We start from the raw sequence: 21,669 nt of genomic DNA, 5'->3' as shown, positions 1-21,669 counted from the left end.
GAATGTTCTATGTAATAATTATGGTATGGTTATATGACACTTTTTTTCTCAACGTTCTTTGAATCATACACTTCATATTGCCAAGGCTCATTATATGTTAATTATACCCCAAGAAAGCTAATTAAAATGATTTCTATTTAAAAAGTAAAATAAAGAGCAAAAAGTATTAATGACTCAAACATTAATTTTTCAATTGAGAACATTAATTAAAATTCCTAAGTGAAGATAACATTTTCTATTTTTTCATCCCTCTATAGTAAGATTTATATTATATGTCATTAAAAACTATATCACTGTATTTATTTCCTTGAAAAAAATAATAAAGAATGGGTGGTGCCTGTGGCTCAAAGGGGTAGGATGCTGGTCCCATATGACAGAGGTGGTGGGTTCAAATCCAGACCTGGCCCAAAACCACAAAAAAAAAAAAAAATAAATAAATAAATAAAAATCATAATAAAGAATGATAATGTGATATGAAAGATACAGACTGAATTATTTAAGTTGGGTTTCTTGGGCCTTATTAGTTGATTTAAGAAGATCAATTAATAGTAATTATTGGGCATCTGATGCATTCAAGACTGTATGAGCAGACCTATAAAAGAGAGAAGGATGCATGGACTGCTTTAGTAGCCCTCATCAAGTAGGAGAAATGAGCCCTCACCAATGGCAGCCATGCGGTGAAGGATGCCACCGCCACGAGATAGAGACAAGGGCAGGGAACTGGCTTGCAGGCGGTGAGGAGTACTGATGAGGTGGCAGGAAAGGATGACCTCTTGCTATTTAGTTGGTCATGAGAAGATGAAATGAAGGCCCTATCATCATCATACTCACTAAGTTATAGAGTATACTGGGACACTGTGTAAAACACTTTGCATTTATTCTCATTAAATCTGTGCAGATGCCTTAGATAGATACAATACTGAAAAAGAGGAATTGTGGTAAGAACATGCTATATCTCCTTCCCAAGGTCACATTGCTGGTAGGTGACAATGTTGAACCTTTCTGACTCCAGAGCCTAACCGTTTAATACTTATTTTATAGTTCTTTTAAAATGTGTGCCTTACGATAAAATGATTTTTTTTTTCTTTTGGGTAGATGCCTAGTAATAGGATTGCAGGATCAAATGGGATGTGTAATTTGAGTTCTTTGAGGGTTCTCCATACTTCCTTTCAAAAAGGTTGTATTAGTTTGCAGTCCCACCAGCAGTGTAAAAGTGTTCCCTTCTCTCCACATCCACACAGCATCTTCAGCTTTGAGACTTTGTGATGTGGGCTATTCTCACTGGGGTTAGGTTTTGTCTCAGGGTGAGTTTGATTTGCATTTCTCTGATGATCAGGGATGATGAGCATTTTTTCAAATGTTTGCTAGCCATTTGTCTGTCTTTGTCAGAGAAGGTTCTGTTCATATCTCTTGCCCAGAGGTAGATGGGATTGTTTACTTTCTTTCCTTTGATCAACTTGAGGTCTCTATAGATTCTAAGTATCAATCCTTTGTCAGATTGATTTGCACTAGACTGTTTATCACAGCTCAATTTACAATTGCTAAAACATGGAAACAACCTAAATGCCACCACCCAGGAAATGTATTAACAGGCTGCAGTATATGTACACCACGGAATACTATTCAGCCATTAAAAAAGATGGAGACTTTACATCTTTTGTATTAATCTGGATGGAAGTAGAACACATTCTTCTTAATAAAGCATCATAAGAATTGAGAAGCAAGAATCCAATGTACTCAATTCTAGTATGAAGGCAGCAGATGATCTAATATAAGGGGTAGGGTAGAGGAATGAGGGATCTGAGAGAGGGGTGGAAAGAGGGGGATGGTGAGTCATGGTGTATGGCACACTTCTTGGGAATGGGACACAATTACAAGAGGGACTTTATCTAATAACTCCAATCCGTGTACCTAATTCTTTGTACCCTCCATGAATCCCAAACAATAAAAAAGAAAAAAAAAAGAGTTTTGAAAAATAAACAAACAAAAAAATCATAAAGTGTTTGCCTTAAAGAATGGGCCAAGTTTCATGGGTAAAGAAGATCGACAGACATCTCTGGTGTTGGAAATGACAAGATCAAAAGATCAAAGGTAAGGAGCAGTACAAATAAATGCACGTTTTGAGGCAACAAGTAATATAAGTAAACAGAACCTTGAAAGTTTTCTATAGTCCAATGGCAAAATAGAGGGAACTCAAGGATTGAGCGCCAGATTAAGGATCTCGAAGCTAATTCAAAAGATGATGAGGAGTCATTGGCGGTTCCTATGGTGATAAATTCCTATGAAAATATGTCATTGTGTGATGTACAGAAAGGACTTGTTTGGATACTCTCCAGAAGTAGGAGGGTGCTGTAATTGTCTAGACATTCTGACATGTCCATATTTTAATGTTCAAACCAGGTATCAGTCACTCCATTTTTTTCTTCCTGCTTTGAGCTTTAGAGTAAGCACTACAAGAGAAAATCGCTTCCTCACGTAATAAGTTCCCCTACTAGTTATCCTTTTCAAATTCAGCTGAACCCCAATTCTACTTGGCAGTTCTTCTTTTCTTAACAGGTGGGTTTCCTCTCCTCCTTTCATTTTGACTTTGTAAAGTCACTTACTCATATCTTTGCATTGCCAATGTCAGTCCTGCCTCCCTTACTCTTAGGAGACAGCATCACTATATACTTTTAAAGGAATAAGTCCATTGAGTATAAACTACCACCGTTTTCAAGTGGTGTGTCTCACTCATGAGAAGCACATGTGCCCTTCATGAAGTTAACTTTTCTACTTTGTCCTGAGCATATTATCTTCCATCTGCTCTGCGATCTTGTCCTGTGATGCTACCAACCAAACTTCTCCATGCACTTCTTCATCTGCTAGCTCTTTAATCCCCAAATCCCATGCTGCCTTTCTCTGTTTTGTTGTTGTTGTCCACAACAAATATCCTGAAAAGATGTGTAGTACTTTTCTGTCCTACTGATTCCTTAATTGAAACATGGCTTTGGTTCTCATCATGGCTCTGGACTTGCTTTCTCGGTCACTTTCAAAGGCCTCTCAATGGCCCAGTCAACTAGTTGCTCCTCTGTCCTCAGTCTACTTTACTTCTCCAGAGTGTTCAATATGTTCAAACACTTTACACATATGGAAAGCCTCTTCCCTTTTTCTTGTTCTCCCTCTCCTGGTATCAAGAGTTTCCCTCCCTCTTTGCTAAACGCTCCTGTTTGATTTTCCTTTCAACCGTAACTATCGTCTGTGGCTCTGTTATTGTCTCTCTTCCCTTATCTCTTTGCTTTGCTGCCAGGATTGCTCTTTTCTTTTTTTTTTTTTTTTGGCCGGGGCTGGGCTTGAACCCACCACCTCCGGCATATGGGACCGGTGCCCTACCTGTTGAGCCACAGGCACCGCCCTGGATTGCTCTTTTCTAACGATAGGGTGACCCAAACATTTATATCTCTCAACCTTGCTAGTTAAGTCCCTGAACTGGATTTCAATCTGTTTCTTTCATGACCCAGAATCTCTTAAATTCACCTTAAGCAAAATCGAAATTCCTTGGTCATTGATTATTTCCTTTCCTTCCTTTTGAACACTGTAGCAAGCCAATCACCTAATCACCAATAAGAAACTTTAGAAACACACGTATGCATGCTGTGAATCTGCCTGGCACCGTGTTAGGGGAAGTGCAGAGAATACTTCTGTTCCCCTCATTCCATGCTGCTGCTTGAAGTAGAGCTTTAGTGATAATTGTTCCTTCCTGATTTCTTTTTTGATTTGCCTTACAAAAACATTATATCAGCATTCCTTCACAATTTGGTCTTTGTTTCAATAGTAACATAGTGAGTCTATGTTGAGACCTTAGTGAGGTCTTACAACCCATGTACCCAAAACATCTGCCAGTTACCCGGAGCTGTTAGTTTTAGGAGTATCGTTTATGTATAAATTTGGATCCTTTTCTTTTTTCTAATTAAACAAAAACAGTAAGTATAGTGATATTTAGTGGTCTTCACATTTCCCCCTTTTCCTTCTCTCTTTTGATAATAAATAAAAAATGAACAGTGTTAAAATTATATTGGTACTATTTGTTAGGAGATTTTGCAAACAGGACTAGGAGAGGTACGTTCTTTCTTTTTTCAGAGTTGCCCAGTTGTGGAGTGTGGATTGTGAGGCAGCTAGACCCCCACAGCCCGGGAGGTGCATTCAAGGAATGACCTCCAGGTGCTTTTTCATCCGTTCCTAAAACAACAATAGTCCTTTCTCCTTGCTTCCTCTGCCATAAGTCAGGTAGTTCTGTGTACCTTCCTATCTTTTGCCTAAAAGCACATAGCCTTTTTCCATAAAGTTAATCTTCACCCCGTGTACTAAGATTCACGTCTGTAAGAATATTATTTATGATAAAACTCCTTTTACTTTAACAGTTACCAGTCACTTTCCCTGAACCTTGTAAAATGAAAATATTCCCACTTGCTTTCCTTACTGATTTGCAACATTGTTAATATAAGCAACTTTGTTTAGGTACTATATAAATAAAGCCGTTCACAGGGTTTGGTGCTGGCTGCAGTCATCAGCTGTGTCAGACCTTCCAATCCCATCTCTTTGTCTTTTTGCATAATCTATGTCTCTTGTGTAATTTACTTTCTCAATTCCTCACCATTCCCACTCTATTTCATTTACTCTTCGTGAGGTTTGCAAAAAACCCAGTGGAATGTTAAATGACTTTTTTCCTCCCCACACTCCTTTTCCCAGCTTTCCCCAGCACAAAGAAAGTCTACTGATAGTGAGAAATATACAACAAACACAGACACAAAGCTAAAATAAAGGTACCCGTAGCACAGTGGTTATGGTGCCAGCCACATACACCGAGGCTGGCAGGCTCAAACCTGGTCTGGGCCTGCTAAACAACGAGAACTGCAACCAAGAAATAGCCAGACATTGTGCCAAGCACCTGTAATCCCAGCTATCTGAGGCAAAAGAATTGCTTAAGCCCAAGAGTTTGAGGTTGCTGTGAGCTATGATGCTATGGCATTCTACCCAGGGCAACAGCTTGTGACTGTCTCAAAACAAAACAAAACAGGCAAAAATGCTAAAATAAAAGGAACCCTGGCTATCTGTTTTCATTCCTGGAACTTTCCACATCTGAAGCCAATGCATTTCCTGTTTAGATTAAGTTTAAGCTACTCTGAGTTGAGTTTCTGTCATGTACAACCAAAAAAATGCTAAATAATGCACATTATTCCTTGCCCCCATCCCAAATAGATGTTGTAAAAAGAAAGAAGGGCCCAAAATTAGGACAAAAGATAGCCTTTTAAAAACATGGTCCTGAGAAGAGAATGTTGGTTTAGATTATGGGTCAGCATTTCCCTACCTGCCTGCCAAATCCTATTTGCTCCCTGCTTTTTATAGGCTGTGAGTTAGGAATGAATTTTACATTTCTAAATAGTTGAAAAAAAACATCCCAAAGAGGAATAAAAAGTATATGAAACTAAAATACTAGTGTAAATAAATAAAGTTTTAATTACAACACAGGTATCTTCATTCATTATGTGTTGCCTATGGCCACTTTTACACCATGGTAGTACGGTCCATAGCTGTGACAGTGACCACATCACCCATAAAGCCAGGAATATTTACTCTCTGGGCGATTTACAGAAACAGTTTGTTTATTCCTCGTTCAGAGAATTTAACTGTGAATAGATTGTTCTTAATCAGTGAGCTCAGTACAATATGAACAAAGAATAGTAAGATTTTCAGAGAAGCAAGTAAAGCACTGGTCTCTGGCATTGTTGATTTTATTATTTTTCTGTACTAGTCAATCTTCACTCAAAACCAGGACCTACTATGTTACTTTTTTTGGCTTTTATTTTTCTGAATCAGTGTGATTGCTCTCTGTTTCTCTCAAAGATCCATTATGCTATTTAATTACCCAAGAAGACAGGAAAAATAATAACACCAATATACAATTTTAAGGTGTTATTGAGGTTCAGGATTTTTCAGTAGTCCCCCTTTTAGGGGCAAAACTGAGGGTCAGGTGTTTTATTTCTTGTTTCTAAACAACATTCTAGCAAACAGAATAGCCAGAATTTGCATTTGACTACTTGGCTTCATTTTGTGTGTGTTTTGTTTCTTACCATCCTTCATTGTTGGGTTAGAGCAATGCAAACATAGTATTTCTTTGGTCTCTCATAGAATATGAAAGGGGAGGAGTATTAGTTTTTTAGAAAGCACTTTGTACATAAAAAGCTTCCTTTTAACTCATAAACTTCTTGGTTCAATCTAACTTGGCTGCATTTAACATGCTAATTCAACTGCCTTTTTGATGACCTTTGCCAATCCAAATGAATACATGGGAAAACACTATTAATTCCTCCTCGTAATTTGAGCCAATGATCTTGGGAGTAAGCAGCTTGCTTTCCTAACCGATTACATTTTTATGTTAGAGTATCTCATAAAGAGCAGAAAAAAGGCTAATTTAAAAGAGTTGGAAATATATGGTCAAATCCAATTAAACAATAGAAGATAATTGAATAAACCAGAGCTGCTCTATTTTGAAATCCCAAACCAATCTAATAAAAAAGAAAGTCCTTGTGATGTTCTAAATTTTTTCTCTTACATTGTGTATAACTAGTATAAAACAAACTCCAGGTCGACGTGTTTGCCTTGGGATACTTAAGTTTTCTATATACAAATTTTGTCAGATATTGTTAAATAACCAAAGAATCCAACTCATTCAGTTTTCCTTTCCAGTGACATCGAGAGAATATATTGCAGCAAAGTCCAGATTGACATAAAAGAAAAACATTTTTCTTCAAAATATTATTAAAATATTTTAAAACTGATTTGTACAGATTTTAATAGAATGTCAAAATGTACTCATTGAAAAGCACTGACATCAGAACTATTGAGCAACTAGATTAATGTCTTATTACAAATGCTTCAAGGACAGCACAGTTTGGATTGTCACAAGTTTTGTCTTTTCCACATAAATTAGGGTATAAAATTTGTATTATTTTCTACTAACATAGGAAAACATTCATAATAAAAAATAAATAATTATATTATTTCTTTTATTTATTTATTTATTTTTATTGTTGGGGATTCATTGAGGGTACAATAAGCCAGGTTACACTGATTGCAATTGTTAGGTAAAGTCCCTCTTGCAATCATGTCTTGCCCCCATAAAGTGTGACACACACCAAGGACCCACCCCCCTCCCTCCGTCCCTCTTTCTGCTTTTCTTCCCCCACCATAACCTTAATTGTCATTAATTGTCTTCATATCAAAATTGAGTACATAGGATTCATGCTTCTCCATTCTTGTGATGCTTTACTAAGAATAATGTCTTCCACTTCCATCCAGGTTAATACGAAGGATGTAAAGTCTCCATTTTTTTTAATGGCTGAATAGTATTCCATGGTATACATATACCACAGCTTGTTAATCCATTCCTGGGTTGGTGGGCATTTAGGCTTTTTGCACATTTTGGCGATTGTAAATTGAGCTGCAATAAACAGTCTAGTACAAGTGTCCTTATGATAAAAGGATTTTTTTCCTTCTGGGTAGATGCCCAGTAATGGGATTGCAGGATCAAATGGGAGGTCTAGCTTGAGTGCTTTGAGGTTTCTCCATACTTCCTTCCAGCAAGGTTGTACTAGTTTGCAGTTCCACCAGCAGTGTAAAAGTGTTCCCTTCTCTCCACATCCACGCCAGCATCTGCAGTTTTGAGATTTTGTGATGTGGGCCATTCTCACTGGGGTTAGATGATATCTCAGGGTTGTTTTGATTTGCATGTCTCTAATATATAGAGATGATGAACATTTTTTCATGTGTTTGTTAGCCATTCGTCTGTCATCTTTAGAGAAGGTTCTATTCATGTCTCATGCCCATTGATATATGGGATTGTTGGCTTTTTTCATGTGGATGAATTTGAGTTCTCTATAGATCCTAGTTATCAAGCTTTTGTCTGATTGAAAATATGCAAATATCCTTTCCCATTGTGTAGGTTGTCTCTTTGCTTTGGTTATTGTCTCCTTAGCTGTACAGAAGCTTTTCAGTTTAATGAAGTCCCATTTGTTTATTTTTGTCGTTGTTGCAATTGCTATGGCAGTCTTCTTCGTGAAGTCTTTCCCCAGGCCAGATCTTCTAGTGTTTTTCCTATGCTTTCTTTGAGGATTTTTATTGTTTCATGCCTTAAATTTAAGTCCTTTATCCATTTTGAATCAATTTTTGTGAGTGGGGAAAGGTGTGGGTCCAGTTTCAGTTTTTTACATGTAGAGATCCAGTTCTCCCAACACCATTTATTGAATAGGGAGTCTTTCTCCTAAGGTATGTTCTTGTTAGGTTTATCGAAGATTAGGTGGTTGTAAGATGTTAGTTTCATTTCTTGGTTTTCAATTCGATTCCAAGTGTCTATGTCTCTGTTTTTGTGCCAGTACCATGCTGTCTTGAACACTATGGCTTTGTAGTACAGACTAAAATCTGATATGCTGATTCTTTATTTTTATTACTAAGAACTGCCTTAGCTATATGGGGTTTTTTCCGGTTCCATACAAAATGCAGAATCATTTTTTCCAAATCTTGAAAGAACGATGTTGGTATTTTGATAGAAATGGCATTGAATAGGTAGATTGCTTTGGGCAGTATAGACATTTTAACAATGTTGATTCTTCCTATCCATGAGCATGGTATGTTCTTCCATTTGTTAATATTCTCTGCTATTTCCTTTCTGAGGATTTCATAGTTTTCCTTATAGAGGTCCTTCACCTCCTTCGTTAGGTATATTCCTAGGTATTTCATTTTCTTTGAAACTATGGTGAAGGGAGTTGTGTCCTTAATTAGCTTCTCACCTTGACTGTTATTGGTGTATACAAAGGCTACTGACTTGTGGACATTGATTTTATATCCTGAAACATTACTGTATTTTTTGATGACTTCTAGGAGTCTTGTGGTTGAGTCTTTGGGGTTCTCTAAGTATAAGATCATGTCATCAGCAAAGAGGGAGAGTTTGACCTCCTCTGCTCCCATTTGGATTCCCTTTATTTCCTTGTCTTGCCTAATTGTATTGGCTAGAACTTCCAGCACCATGTTGAATAGTAAAGGTGACAGAGGACAACCTTGTCTGGTTCCAGTTATAAGAGGAAAAGCTTTCAGTTTTACTCCATTCAGTAAAATATTGGCTGTGGGTTTGTCATAGATAGCTTCAATCAGTTTTAGAAATGTGCCTCCTATGCCTATACTCTTCAGTATTCTAATTAGAAAAGGATGCTGGATTTTATCAAATGCTTTTTCTGCAATTATTGAGAGGATCATGTGATCTTTATTTTTGCCTCTGTTAATATGGTAGATAACGTTTATGGACTTGCGTATGTTAAACCAGCCTTGCATCCCTGGGATGAAGCCTACTTGATCATGATGAATGACTTTTTTGATGATAAGCTGTAATCTATTGGCTAGGATTTTGTTGAGAATTTTCTCACTCTATATTCATGAGTGAGATTGGTCTGAAATTCTCCTTTTTGTTTGGGTCTTTTCCTGGTTTTGGTATCCGGGTGATGTTTGCTTCATAGAATGTGTTGGGGAAGATTCCTTCTTCCTCAATTTTTTGGAAATATTTCTGCAGTACAGGAGTAAGCTCTTCCTTGAAGGTTTGATAGAATTCTGGACTGAAGCCATCTGGACCAGGGCATTTTTTGGTTGGAAGATTTTTTATTGTTTCTTTGATGTCAGTGCTTGAAATTGGTCTGTTCATGAGATCTATATCTTCCTGGCTAAGTCTAGGGAGAGGGTGTGATTCCAAATACTGATCCATTTCCTTCCCATTGTCAAATTTCTAGGCATAGAGTTTCTGGTAGTATTCAGAGATGATCTCTTGTATCTCTGTGGGATCAGTTGTTATTTCCCCTTTATCATTTCTGATTCAGGTTACTAGAGATTTTACTTTTCTATTCCTCATTAGTCTGGCCAATGGTTTATCTATTTTATTTATTTTTTCAAAAAACCAACTCCTTGTTTCATTAATTTTCTGAATGATTCCTTGTTTTCAATTTCATTGATCTCTGATGATTTTGGATATTTCTTTTCTTCTACTGAGTGTAGGCTTGGATTGTTCTTCTTTTTCCAATTCCACAAGATGGCTTGTGAGATTGTTGATGCGCTCTATTTCTGTTTTTCAAATGTAGGCATCTAAAGTGATGAATATTCCTCTCAAAACTGCTTTTGCAGTATCCCAGAGGTTTTGGTAGCTTGTGTCTTCATTGTTGTTATGCTCAAGGAAGTTAATGATTTCCTGTTTTATTTCTTCCTGCACCCATCTGTTATTCAACAGAAGATTGTTTAGTTTCCATGCCTTTGGGTGGGGTCGAGCATTTTTGTTAGAGTTGAGTTCCAGCTTTAGTGCCTTATGGTCTGAGAAGATACAAGGTAAAATTTCAATTCTTTTGATTCTGTTGATATTTGTTTTGTGTCCCAGGATATGATCAATTTTGGAGAATGTTACATGGGGTGTGAGAAGAATGTATATTCTTTATCTTTGGGATGGAGTGTTCTATATGCGTCTATCTGAATCTCTTATATCTTTGTTTAATTTCTGTTTAGAGGATCTGTTCAGCTCTGTAAGAGGAGCGTTAAAGTCCCCTGTTATTATGGTATTATCAGATATCATATTGTTCAGACTGAGTAAGGTCTGTTTCAAGAATCTGGGAGCATTTAAATTGGGTGCATAAATATTTAGAATTGAAACATCTTCTTGTTGTATTTTTCCCTTGACCAATATAAAGTGACCATCTTTGTCTTTTTTGACTTTAGTTGCTTTAAATTCACATGTATCTGAAAATGGATTGAAACTCCTCTTTTCTTCTGAATGCCATTTGCCTGAAATTGTCTTCCAACCCTTGACTCAGAGCTTTAATTTGTCTTTTGAAGCCAGGTGTGTTTCTTGCAGACAGCAAATGGATGGCTTGTGTTTTTTAATCCAGTCAACCAATCTATGTCTCTTCAGTGGGGAATTCAAGCCATTAACATTTATGGAGATAATTGATAAGTGTGGTAGTATTCTATTCGTCTTATTTTGTGAGAGTCCATTGCTTAGTTTTATCTTTTGCATCAGTGTGGAGGTTAGGTTCTGTCCTTTATTTTCTGAGTTCTTACTTTGCTGCTGATCCATTGTGGTTGTCAGTGTGCAGAACAGGTTGAAGTATTTCCTGTAGAGCTGGTCTTGTTGTGGAGAATTTCCTCAATGTTTGTATATCCGTAAATGATTTGATTTCTCCGTCAATTTTGAAGCTTAGCTTAGCAGGGTACAGAATTCTGGGCTGAAAATTGTTCTGTTTAAGTAGATTAAAGGTAGATGACCATTGTCTTCTTGCTTGGAAAGTTTCATTAGAGAAGTCTGCAGTCACTCTGATGGATTTGCCCCTGTAGGTCAACTGGCGCTTACTCCTGGCAGCTTGCAGAATCTTTTCTTTTGTCTTGACTTTGGACAGGTTCATCACAATGTGTCTTGGAGAAGCTCGGTTAGAGTTGAGGCGACCTGGGGTCCGATATCCCTCTGAAAGCAGTGTGTCAGAATCTTCGGTGTATTTGGGAAATTTTCTTTTATAATATTCTCTAGTATGGTTTCCATTCTTCTGGGGCATTCTTCTTCCCCTTCTGGAATTCCTATAACTCGTATGTTGGAACGCTTCATAAAGTCCCATAATTCTGACAGTGAACGTTCTGCTTTCTCTCTCTACTTTTCTGCCTCTTTTACTATCTGAGTTATCTCAAGAACTTTGTATTCTACCTCTGAAATTCTTTCTTCTGCATGGTCTAAGCTGTTGCTGATACTTTCCATTGCATCTTTAAGTTCTCTAATTGACTGTTTCAGTTCCTTCAGCTCTGCTATATCCTTTTTATATTCTTCATATTGTTCATCTCTTATTTGATTTATCATTTCATTTAATATGCTTGTATGTTGTCTGGCTTTCCAATAATTTGTAAAATAGATACTCTAACACTGCATTATTTTACTTTGTTAAGATACTAAAATTTACTTGTGTATTTATTTATCTTTACATATTATTTATATCCGTGATTTAGGCAATGTTGAATGTTTAATTCAGTAAACAATTTGGTCAAGTCAATCAAAATAATCGATGAATTTTCTTGTTTGTTTAAAATAGTGTGACCATGATGTTGATTTGTGGTACATGTATATGCAAAATAGGAATATTTAATTCAATTTATTTTCTTTTTCTTTTTCTTTTCTTTTTTTAGACAGAGACTCACTCTGTTGCCCTGGATAGAGTGCCCTGGTATCTCAGCTACAGTAATGCTCAGCCAAATTTTTCTACTTTTAGTAGAGATGGGGTCTTATTCTTGCTCAGGCTGGTCTCAAATTTCTAATCTCAGGCAATCTACCAGCCTTGACCTCTCAGAGTTCTAGGATTACAGGTGTGAGCCACCATGACCAGCCTAAAATTTTAGTATGATGTCCTATAAAGACTACACGACATAGTTAAAGGGACACCGGATTTAGAATTACACAAGCTAGAATCTCTGTGCTTTTATTTATTAATTATGGGACTTTGGCAAGTTGGCTCTGAGGTTCAATATCACTATCTGAAATTTGAATGTAATAACAATAAACTTATAAAGCAGGGATAAGATGAAAAATATAAGTTATTAGTTTCCTTTCCTTCTCTTTATTTTGATGATTGATAAGATGGCTGACTCTAGGAAGCATTTAAAAGTAGAGCTTCATGGTAGTTCATCACTACCCAAATGATGAACCTCATCTTCCCCCAATTATAGGATTCTTCCAGGAAAAAAAAGTTACAATCGCATGATAATGACAAATTGAAAGGGGCAACCCAAATATACCTCTTAGAAGCTATCTTTATTCATCTTGCCAATGTCTTTTGGTCAGTTATTTGTAGCATATAAGAATACAACATTAATATATTACAAAGTAAAATTGTGAATCTTGTATAAGTTGCGGGTTTCATGAAGTTAAGATGCATTTGGAAAACAGCTTTAATCATAGGAGCAAAGTAACTAACCAATAAAGGTCTGAGTGATAAGAAATATTACAAGAATGAAGACCTTATGTAGTTTACATGTAATGATTTAGAATAAAAAAGTAAGAGAGGCGTTGGGGAAATTGCTGAACTTTTTAAATATCTGGGGGGAAATTTTGTTGTTTGTGGTCATGGTTCAAAGATAGATTGGAAGCATGAAGTTTTATACTATCTTGCCTTTTGTGGAATAAAGGATGCAAAAAAAAAAAAATTCTTGCCGTTTTTCCCCCTCGTAGTTATTAGATCATTTTTAAATTATGAAATTTAGACTATAAAGTAAAATTCATTTTAAGAAAAAAAATCAACAAAAATATTTTACTTTCATCTCTGTGAAGTTTTGATTTCCATTTATGTAGATTTTCTTTAAGGGAACAATTTCTGGCATTAATTATCCTAAGGTAAAGAGAGCCCTAAAAATAGTAACAATACCTTGCTCTCTTTCACTTCACTATCAGGGTTCAGTTTTCCTTCCCTTGATCCCCCTCTCTTTCCCAAACCCTCAGATTCACTTTTCCAAGTGCCATTCATCTTCTAGTTGTCTTGTCAGCTTGATGTCAACTAATCCCTGCCAAATGTTAATTAATGTTAGTAGATAATGATTTAAGGCTGCATTTGCATTTTAAAGAGGATTCTTGAAGACAGATCTTCAAGACAAAATTGAATTCAATGCTGACTATCCTTGAAACATTAGGCTAATTGCCTTCCGTAAACTACCTCAATTCTCAGGACAATCCTATGAGGTAGCTTTTATTTTTTTTTTTTATTAAGTCATATACACATAGACTATGTATACATTAAAGGCATTTGGGGGGTACAATGTGCTTATTTTATGTACAATTTGGAATGCTTAGATCACATTAGTTAATATAGGGTTTCACCTCATTTACTTAATTATTGTGTTAAGATAAATTATAATCACTCACACTTTCATATGAATGATGGAGGGAGGTAGCTTTTATTATTCTCTCTTTACAGGTAAGATAAGGGGTATTTAACAAACAAGCCAGTAGTAAGTGTCTGAGCCAGGATGAGAATCCCTGACTGAGTCCAAATCCAGGTGAAATATTTTGGTATAGGATAGCTATTTGGAAACAAAGACTGGTATTTCTTCATCATAGTGTTTATTGGGCCACCTCTTGCATTCTCTGGGTTTGTTTACTTGTACTTCTTCTGGTTCCACAGTGGCAGTGAGGCTGATGAAACTGGCCACCTCTCTTTAACTAGGTTGAAGTCAAAATATTTTGAATCTGATGAAAACAAAAACATTCTCTTTTCTTTTTCCTTTAACAGGAAGTGTCCCAGCTGAAGTTATAGCTCAGACACTGGAGCTACAAACCTTCTTAGCTCTACCCTAACCATTACTTCATAGAATAAGATTCTCAAGGCCAAGGGGAATGCTTAGATTTGCACCTAGCACAGAACTAGGGGTTTTAGTCCTCGTGTCCCATTGGGGTTTGACTAGTTTTCCAAACTGAATAAATTATGTGCTAGAGAATTTACAATGAAGAAATATTAAAGGGACAACCAAGTGCATTATGGTGCAATGTTTGCTGTGTATTTAGGCATAAGCTTTGCTCTCCCAGCTCATTACAATATAAATTCAACTATCGTCTATGGTGGCTCAAAACATACATTCAGAAATAAAGTAAATTGAGTCTAGAAATTATCACATAATTCCCTTAATACAGATTCCTTAGTGCTTCCTATATAACCAGTTATCATGGTTCTATCCTCCTTCCCTCAGAGACCCAGTTTACATCCAGCACTAGTATCTCCATAAGGGACATGAGTGACACCTGTGACTGAAGCAGTGATGGCAAAGAGACTGATTATTTTGAGACATGGTTTGGATATTTGGCCTCTCCAAATCTCATATTAAAATTTGATCCACAGTGTTGGGAGGCAGGGCTTTGTGAGATACATAGGGTCACGAAGGCAGATGTTTCATGGAGGGCTTTGTGCCCCATCCATGATAATGTGTGGTTTCTTGCTTGGTTAGTTCATACCAGAACTGCTTGTTTAAGAGAACTGGGCACCATCTTTGCACTCCTTTTGCTCCTTCTTCACTTGACATACCTGTTTCCCCTTTGTCTTCAACCTTGATTGAAAGCTTGCAAAAGCCCTCACCAGATGCAGATGCTGGTGCCATACTTCTGGTACGGTCTGAAGTATAGCACGCAAAATAAACCTTTTTCTTTATCAATGTGCCTAACCTCAGGCATTCCTACATAGTAATGGGAAATGGGCTAACCAGTTGCAGAGCATGTTTAAGGAGGTTCTACCTGTGTCTATGGTTTTACATTTGTAGGGAATCATATATATCCAGGACTGGAGGTCTATTTTACCTGGAACTCGATATCAAACAACTTCACATCATCACTAAGGCAAAACAATACTAAGATAGTCAAGTGGAGAATAAGCTAGGAGTCAAGGCAGTGGAACAAGAAAAATGATAAAGTTTTTTTTTAATATGAAAAGGCATTTTATTATTACTATTTTACTATATAACATATTAATGAATATACCACATTGCATTTTCTCAAATGCCATCTGAGGCGCATTTTTCTCTGATTCCCCGGAAAACCTCAATATCATCTGTCCTTTGGAGGATTCAGTTTCTTACGACGAGTGTGATACTGTCCACGAGGATACCAATGGTGCTTAGTAGTAAAGAACATTTTGCTAAGTTGTTCTATCATGGGTCCTTGTTCAAGGCGTTCACTTTTTTCTGCTAATCTGGTTTTCAGCACTTGATCATGTGTTTCTTCATTATTACACACAGGATCTGGTAGAGGAATAGGTTTTGTGTGTTCATATGGAATGTTCAGAGAAGGATGGTAGCATACTATCGTCCTGCCATCAGATGTCAAAGCAAGCTCCACTTTGCAATTATAGTCATCTGGTAGAGAAGAATATGTAGATTTATGACAAACACAATATAAAGCTCCATTTTGGATTGGAAATAAATGTTTCAAGATACTTCTCTTTGATATCACCCATTTTACTGCTGCTCCAGCCATGGTGTATCAAGATACTTATGAAAAAAGATGTTTTGAAGAAACACTGCTTTTAAAATCTGCTTCTAGGAAAAATCAATTTTCATCACTTGACCGTGCTTCACCGTGAGCCCGCCATCTTGTTTCCGATAAAGTTTTTTGAAATAAGTTTCAATGCTTCTTCTGTAGTTATAGTGGCTTTATGAACACTTGCGTGTTTTCCCTACTGAATGTTGGGTTTGGTGGGATAATACTTGATTCTTCTTCCTCTTCCTCCTCCTCCTCTTCCCCTTCTTCCTGTTCTTCCTCTCTTCTTCTTCTTCTTTTAAATTGAGACAGAACCTTATTCTATTGTCTAGGCTGGAATGTAATGGTGTCATCGTAACTCATTGTAACCCCAAAGTCTTGGAATGAAAGGATCCTCCTGCTTCAGCCTCCAGAATAGCTGGGAGTACAGACACACATCACCACATCTGAATAATTTTTGTATGCTTTTAGAGACCAAGTCTCACTATTGCCCAATCCTGGGGCTTGTATCTTTTATGTTCTTTTTATTCTTTGTTCCACGACCAAGTAAAGTTCTGTGCAAATAATAAAGAGGCCAAATAATGATCATGGCTACTTTTTCCTGAGGGTATAAACTCTTCTCTTTTCACAACTATGGGTATCCTGGTGCCTCCTGGTATCTTGAAAGTAGACAAAGCTTTAAGGCTTCTAAATCTTGTAGGTCTGAGAAATACAGCAATCCAGACATTAAAGAGTCAATAAAATTTTTGCATCTGAGTGGTTAACTTAATCCTTCTAACCATTTGGAAGTAAAAAAAAAAAACGTAAACTGTAGATACATGTATTGTTAATATCAATGTAGATTTGAAATCTGCTTAAACTATTCAATAAAAAAGCACAAATTCCATCAGCAGTTGTGATGTTCATATATGAATATTCTTCTTATGCCTCCCATATGGTCTAGCGGTGAGGATTTCTGGTTTTCACCCAGGCGGCCCCTGTTCGACTCCCTGTATGGGAAAAATGTTCTTCCTGACAGATCCCAACCAATCTTATAATTACATCTCAGATACTATGATAATTATGTTGAAAATTATTTTTTCCTGCCTTCTTATATCCAGTTTTCTGTATTATCTAGAGGTACCTCACATAATGTGTCCATAACTCAACTAATCTTTTTATTTCCTAAACCATCTTCTTCATTTCTTAGTTAATAAGGAATAGTAGGAGTCAGAAACTTGAGTACCCTTTCTTCTTCAAATTCTATTTCAGTGAATGGATCAATTAATTAAATATGTTTAAAGAGCCATTTAAAGTGTACAAAAGGATGCTATGTAGGTGTATTGATTTTACTGATAACTTCAAAAATAACAGAAATGAAATATTTAATTTTAAAATGAGAAAAAGTAAAAATGCAATTAAAAACGCTGTCTTAATAAAAATGGCCAGGAAAAAGAGGTCAAATGAAATACTGAAAAACAGTATAGTGTGCAAAACAATATGGTAGAAATAAATAGGAATGGACTAAGCTCATTAGGTACTTAATAAATATTTGTTGAATGAAAAGATAAGTAAAATACTTAACATAATAAAATGTGCATTAGTTTTTGAGAGTTCTGTGATTCCGTTATTTAAAAAAAGGTTTTATTTTTACTTTAGCTATAAAGGTTTTAGTATAGCTTTAAACAAAGTGCATGTTATATAGTATAAAATACATCAAAGTTTAAAATCCTGGTTTCATCATTTACTAGGTATGAAAGCCTTCCATCATTTACTAGATATGAGAAGCTTAAGTGTTTCACTTTCTTTTCTTTCTTTCTTTCTTTTTTTTTTTTTTTGTTACAGAGTCTCACTTTGTTCACCCTAGGTAGAGTGCCGTGGAGTCATAGCTCACAGCAACCTCCAACTCTTGGGCTCAAGCAGTTCTCTTGCCTCAGCCTCCAGAGTAGCTGAGACTAAAGGCACCTGCCACAACGCCCAGCTATTTTTTTGCCAGGGCCGGGTTCGAACCCACTACCCTCGATATATGGGGCCAGTGACCTACTCACTGAGCCACAGACGCCACCCAAGTGTTTCACTTTTTAATGATTAACTTCCTCATTAATACCATGTAGGTGACAATCATTTTCAAGTTTCGGATATTTTGTAAGGATTACATGATTATTATACTGTAATGTAATATATTCATGCATGCATATTTTTCACTATACCTTTATACTCCATTCAGGAATTTTAAGTTGCAGTTCTCTATAAGCTCTGTATATAATAAAACCAAAATATATTTAAAGTAAAATAGTAATTACTGACTTCTTTATTTAAAAAGTATCTAAGATGATAGTCTCCAAACCATAAAATAATTTTACATATGTTACCAGGGTTTAGGAGGCTTATTTCTACATTCTCACAGAGTTTTTCTATAAAACATTTCAAAATTACTAATCTAACAGCTGTGTTTTATGGCAATCAAAAATTATTTTGGGCAGATGTGCTTAACAGTCTAGAAACATATATTCATTGTTTTGTAGATAAATAACCACCTCAGATTCCAATCATGATGTTTTCCTTTACATATATTGCTGACAGAAATTAATATTGACCTCTTGGGAAGGAAACCAGGGAATTTAGCAAATAAATCAATCCAACCTTTCAGTTTTATTCAAAGAAAGATCTGCATTCTACATCCATTTGAAGTAATAAGACAATGGATCTGTGGGCTATTATTGAATATTATTTAATTTTCTATGATGTATAAACTCTTTTGTCATTTCATACATCTTCAACTGAATCATAATAACTGCTATACTATGAAATAGTAATACTTGAATATGATATTAATTGATGCAAATATTTGTCATAAATATGGGTTATAGCAAACTAATAACAAAGGGCTATCAGGAACTAACACCCTAAAAAATCTCAACTATGAGGATCAGTACGTTAATTCAGTCATTTGACATGCGTTTAATGCACACCTACTAAGTATTGGTTACTGTGGTAAATAATGGGAATATGAATTGAAAAGCAGCGAGTTTTGTACTTTGATAAAACCTGTAACCTACTAGGAGAAATAAAAGTATTGGTAAACTTTTACTTCTGACACTTTACATCACATAATAAAATTTTGATAAATAAAATTCAAAAACGAATTATGATTTGAAAAAAGTAAAACAAGAATGTGGAACAAAATGAAATCAAGCATCAGTAAATGATATGCTATAATAATCTACCTATTTGGATGAGAAAGATTGCATCTAAGATTTCTAGCATGCGTCTGATCATTTATCAGTCTCATAATATCCAATCTCATCATAGCAAAACATGACAGTATTTGAGATTATAGCTAATAAATGCCAGACCATAGACCTAACACGGTCTTATTATTTCTTCACCCACCCTGCTTCTTCAGAAAACATGTTCTACTGTATTTTTCTAATATATTTTCCAAGTTCTTCTTTTAATAAATAAACAAGGCGCTGAAATTAAATCACTACTTCATAACACAATTATAAGAAAAAGGTAGATTGTAAGAAAAGATTCTTTTCTTTACATAACTTAACTGTTTTTGCCTATTCTTATTTGTGATTTCTCTCTCAAAGGTTTTAATAGTTATTAATTGACTGAAACGTTGGCTCATTTTATTAATTTCTGAATATTATTTATAGATTCATTTAGTAAATATACTTTGAGATACTGCTTTGTGGCAGGCATTGTCCTGGGCACTGAGGTATACTAATGGGTAAATCCTCTGAATTTTTTGTGTTCATGGAATTTATCTTTTAACTGGAGGGGCTGGACTATAAATAATTTACTAAGTAAATTTGTACAGTATATAGAAAGTGAGTCGTGTTATGGAGATTAATAAAGCAGAGAAAAGGGAAAGGAATTGTGGGAGGCAAATCAAAAGAAGGTTAGAAAAGATTTTGCTAAGAAGCTGAGATTTGAAGGGAGACACAGATGTGAGGAATGAGCAATTCATATACTTGGGATCTGAGAGGTGCAGGCATAGGGAATATCAACTGCAAAGTCCTTCAGAACGGAATTTGAGGAGCATCAAAGAGATGAATACAGTCACAGGAAAGATAGTAGAAGAGAAAGTGGTAGATGAAGTAAGATTGTCTCGTGTAGACCCAAATGGTAAGGGTTCTTCAAGCCACCGTCAAGACCTTGACTTAAATGCTGAATGTGGTGGAATGTTAATCTGCATGAGTTGACATAACAAAATACCATAGACTTCATGACTTAAACAACAGAAATTTATTTTCTTACAGTTCTAAAGGTCAGAAGCTAAGATTAGGGTGACAGTATGCTTGTTTACTGGTGAGAGCTCTCTTCCTGGCTTGCAGCCACCTTCTTTCTGTGTTCTCCTCTGCAGGACAGAGAACAAGCTCTCTGATTCTTACAAAGCCACTCATATTATCATTAGGGATCATTATCATCATCCTCAGGATCTCATCTAAAACTAATTACCTTCCCAAATCCCCATATCCAAGAACCACCTGCTTTGGTTTCAATGTTTGCATCCCCCTGAATTCATATGTTGAAATCCTAACTCCCAAAGTCATGGTATTAGGGGTGGGACTTTTGGTAGGTGATAAAGTCATGAGAGTGGAACCCTCATAAGTGACATTATAAATGAAGCCTACGAGAGATCTCTGCCCCTTCCACCATGTGAGGATGGAGTGAGAACATGTTGCCTAGGAAGCAAAAAGTGAGCCATCCTCAATAGAATTGCTGATGGTGTGTGTGTGGAGTGTAGAGAAAATAAGAAGTGAAGAATGGTTCTAAGACTTGATGCACTGTCAGGAATCAAATGTCTACCCTTTCTGATCATATTTCAGACCTCATCTGACATATGATTTTCCTGTTCCACTCCAATGTCAAAAGACGCCAGACAGGTTTTTTCTTGTTGCATTCTACAATACCCTCATCTTTCTTAAGACTTGCATAAAATGAAAACATATAACATGAACAATTATGACTTCTAGGAATAATTTTCCAAGTGATATGAAGTGAGGATTTATTAAGGAAAGAAGCTAAAGGACTGACATTTGGGGGACTGTAGTGAGAGTTTGAGGAGATGAGACAAATCTTCAAAGGAGGCTATAAATTGAGAGGGGAGGAAAACCACGAGCATGCGATCTCCTAAGCTAAATGAAGAAAAGTGTTTGATGGAGGAACAAGTGAACAACACGAGAACTGAAAATCATCCAAGTCTTCATCAATTTGGAAGTGAATTCACAACATGATGTACTCTTAAAACAAAATAGTATTCATCAATATACAGTAACAAACTACTGATACATGATGCAAGCTACATAAATCTCAGAAAGATCCTACTAAGTAAAAAGAGAAAGCCAATCACACTCACACACACACAGGAACACACATAGCTTGTCCATTGTAGGATTCCTTTAAAATGAACTATCTAGAAAAGGCAAAATTATGTAAACAGAAATTAGAGCAGTAATTGCCTTGGGACATGAGTGGGAGAGGGGTTGAGTGACTTTTTGAAATGATGGAAGTGTCCTCAGGCTCAGTTTTGGTGTATAAATTTATAGTATAAATTTATTGTAACTCATTGAATTGCACACTTAAATCTCTGAGATTTATAGGTTAAAAATTGCAACTGAATAAAT

The 21,669-nt window shown here is 36.1% G+C and overlaps 2 protein-coding genes across 2 annotated transcripts in view; both read right to left on the bottom strand.

The window, feature by feature from the left end:
- Window positions 1–21,669, bottom strand: part of CNTN5 (contactin 5) — a 1,447,249-nt gene that overhangs the window by 445,991 nt on the left and 979,589 nt on the right. The window lies entirely within an intron of this gene.
- Window positions 15,623–16,129, bottom strand: LOC128565466 (39S ribosomal protein L42, mitochondrial-like). The gene has a single exon (XM_053561941.1). The coding sequence runs from the start codon at window positions 16,049–16,051 to the stop codon at window positions 15,623–15,625; it is 429 nt and encodes a 142-aa protein (XP_053417916.1). The 5' UTR covers window positions 16,052–16,129.

Source organism: Nycticebus coucang, chromosome 14 (genome assembly GCF_027406575.1).
Source record: "Nycticebus coucang isolate mNycCou1 chromosome 14, mNycCou1.pri, whole genome shotgun sequence".
Lineage (NCBI taxonomy): Eukaryota > Metazoa > Chordata > Mammalia > Primates > Lorisidae > Nycticebus > Nycticebus coucang.
Note: the sequence above shows the minus strand (reverse complement) of the source record. Positions and strands in the feature narration are given on the sequence as shown.

Coding starts and splice junctions, on each gene's coding strand:
- LOC128565466 (XM_053561941.1), bottom strand. CDS start 16,051: ATGGCTGGAGCAGCAGTAAAATGGGTGATATCAAAGAGAAGTATCTTG.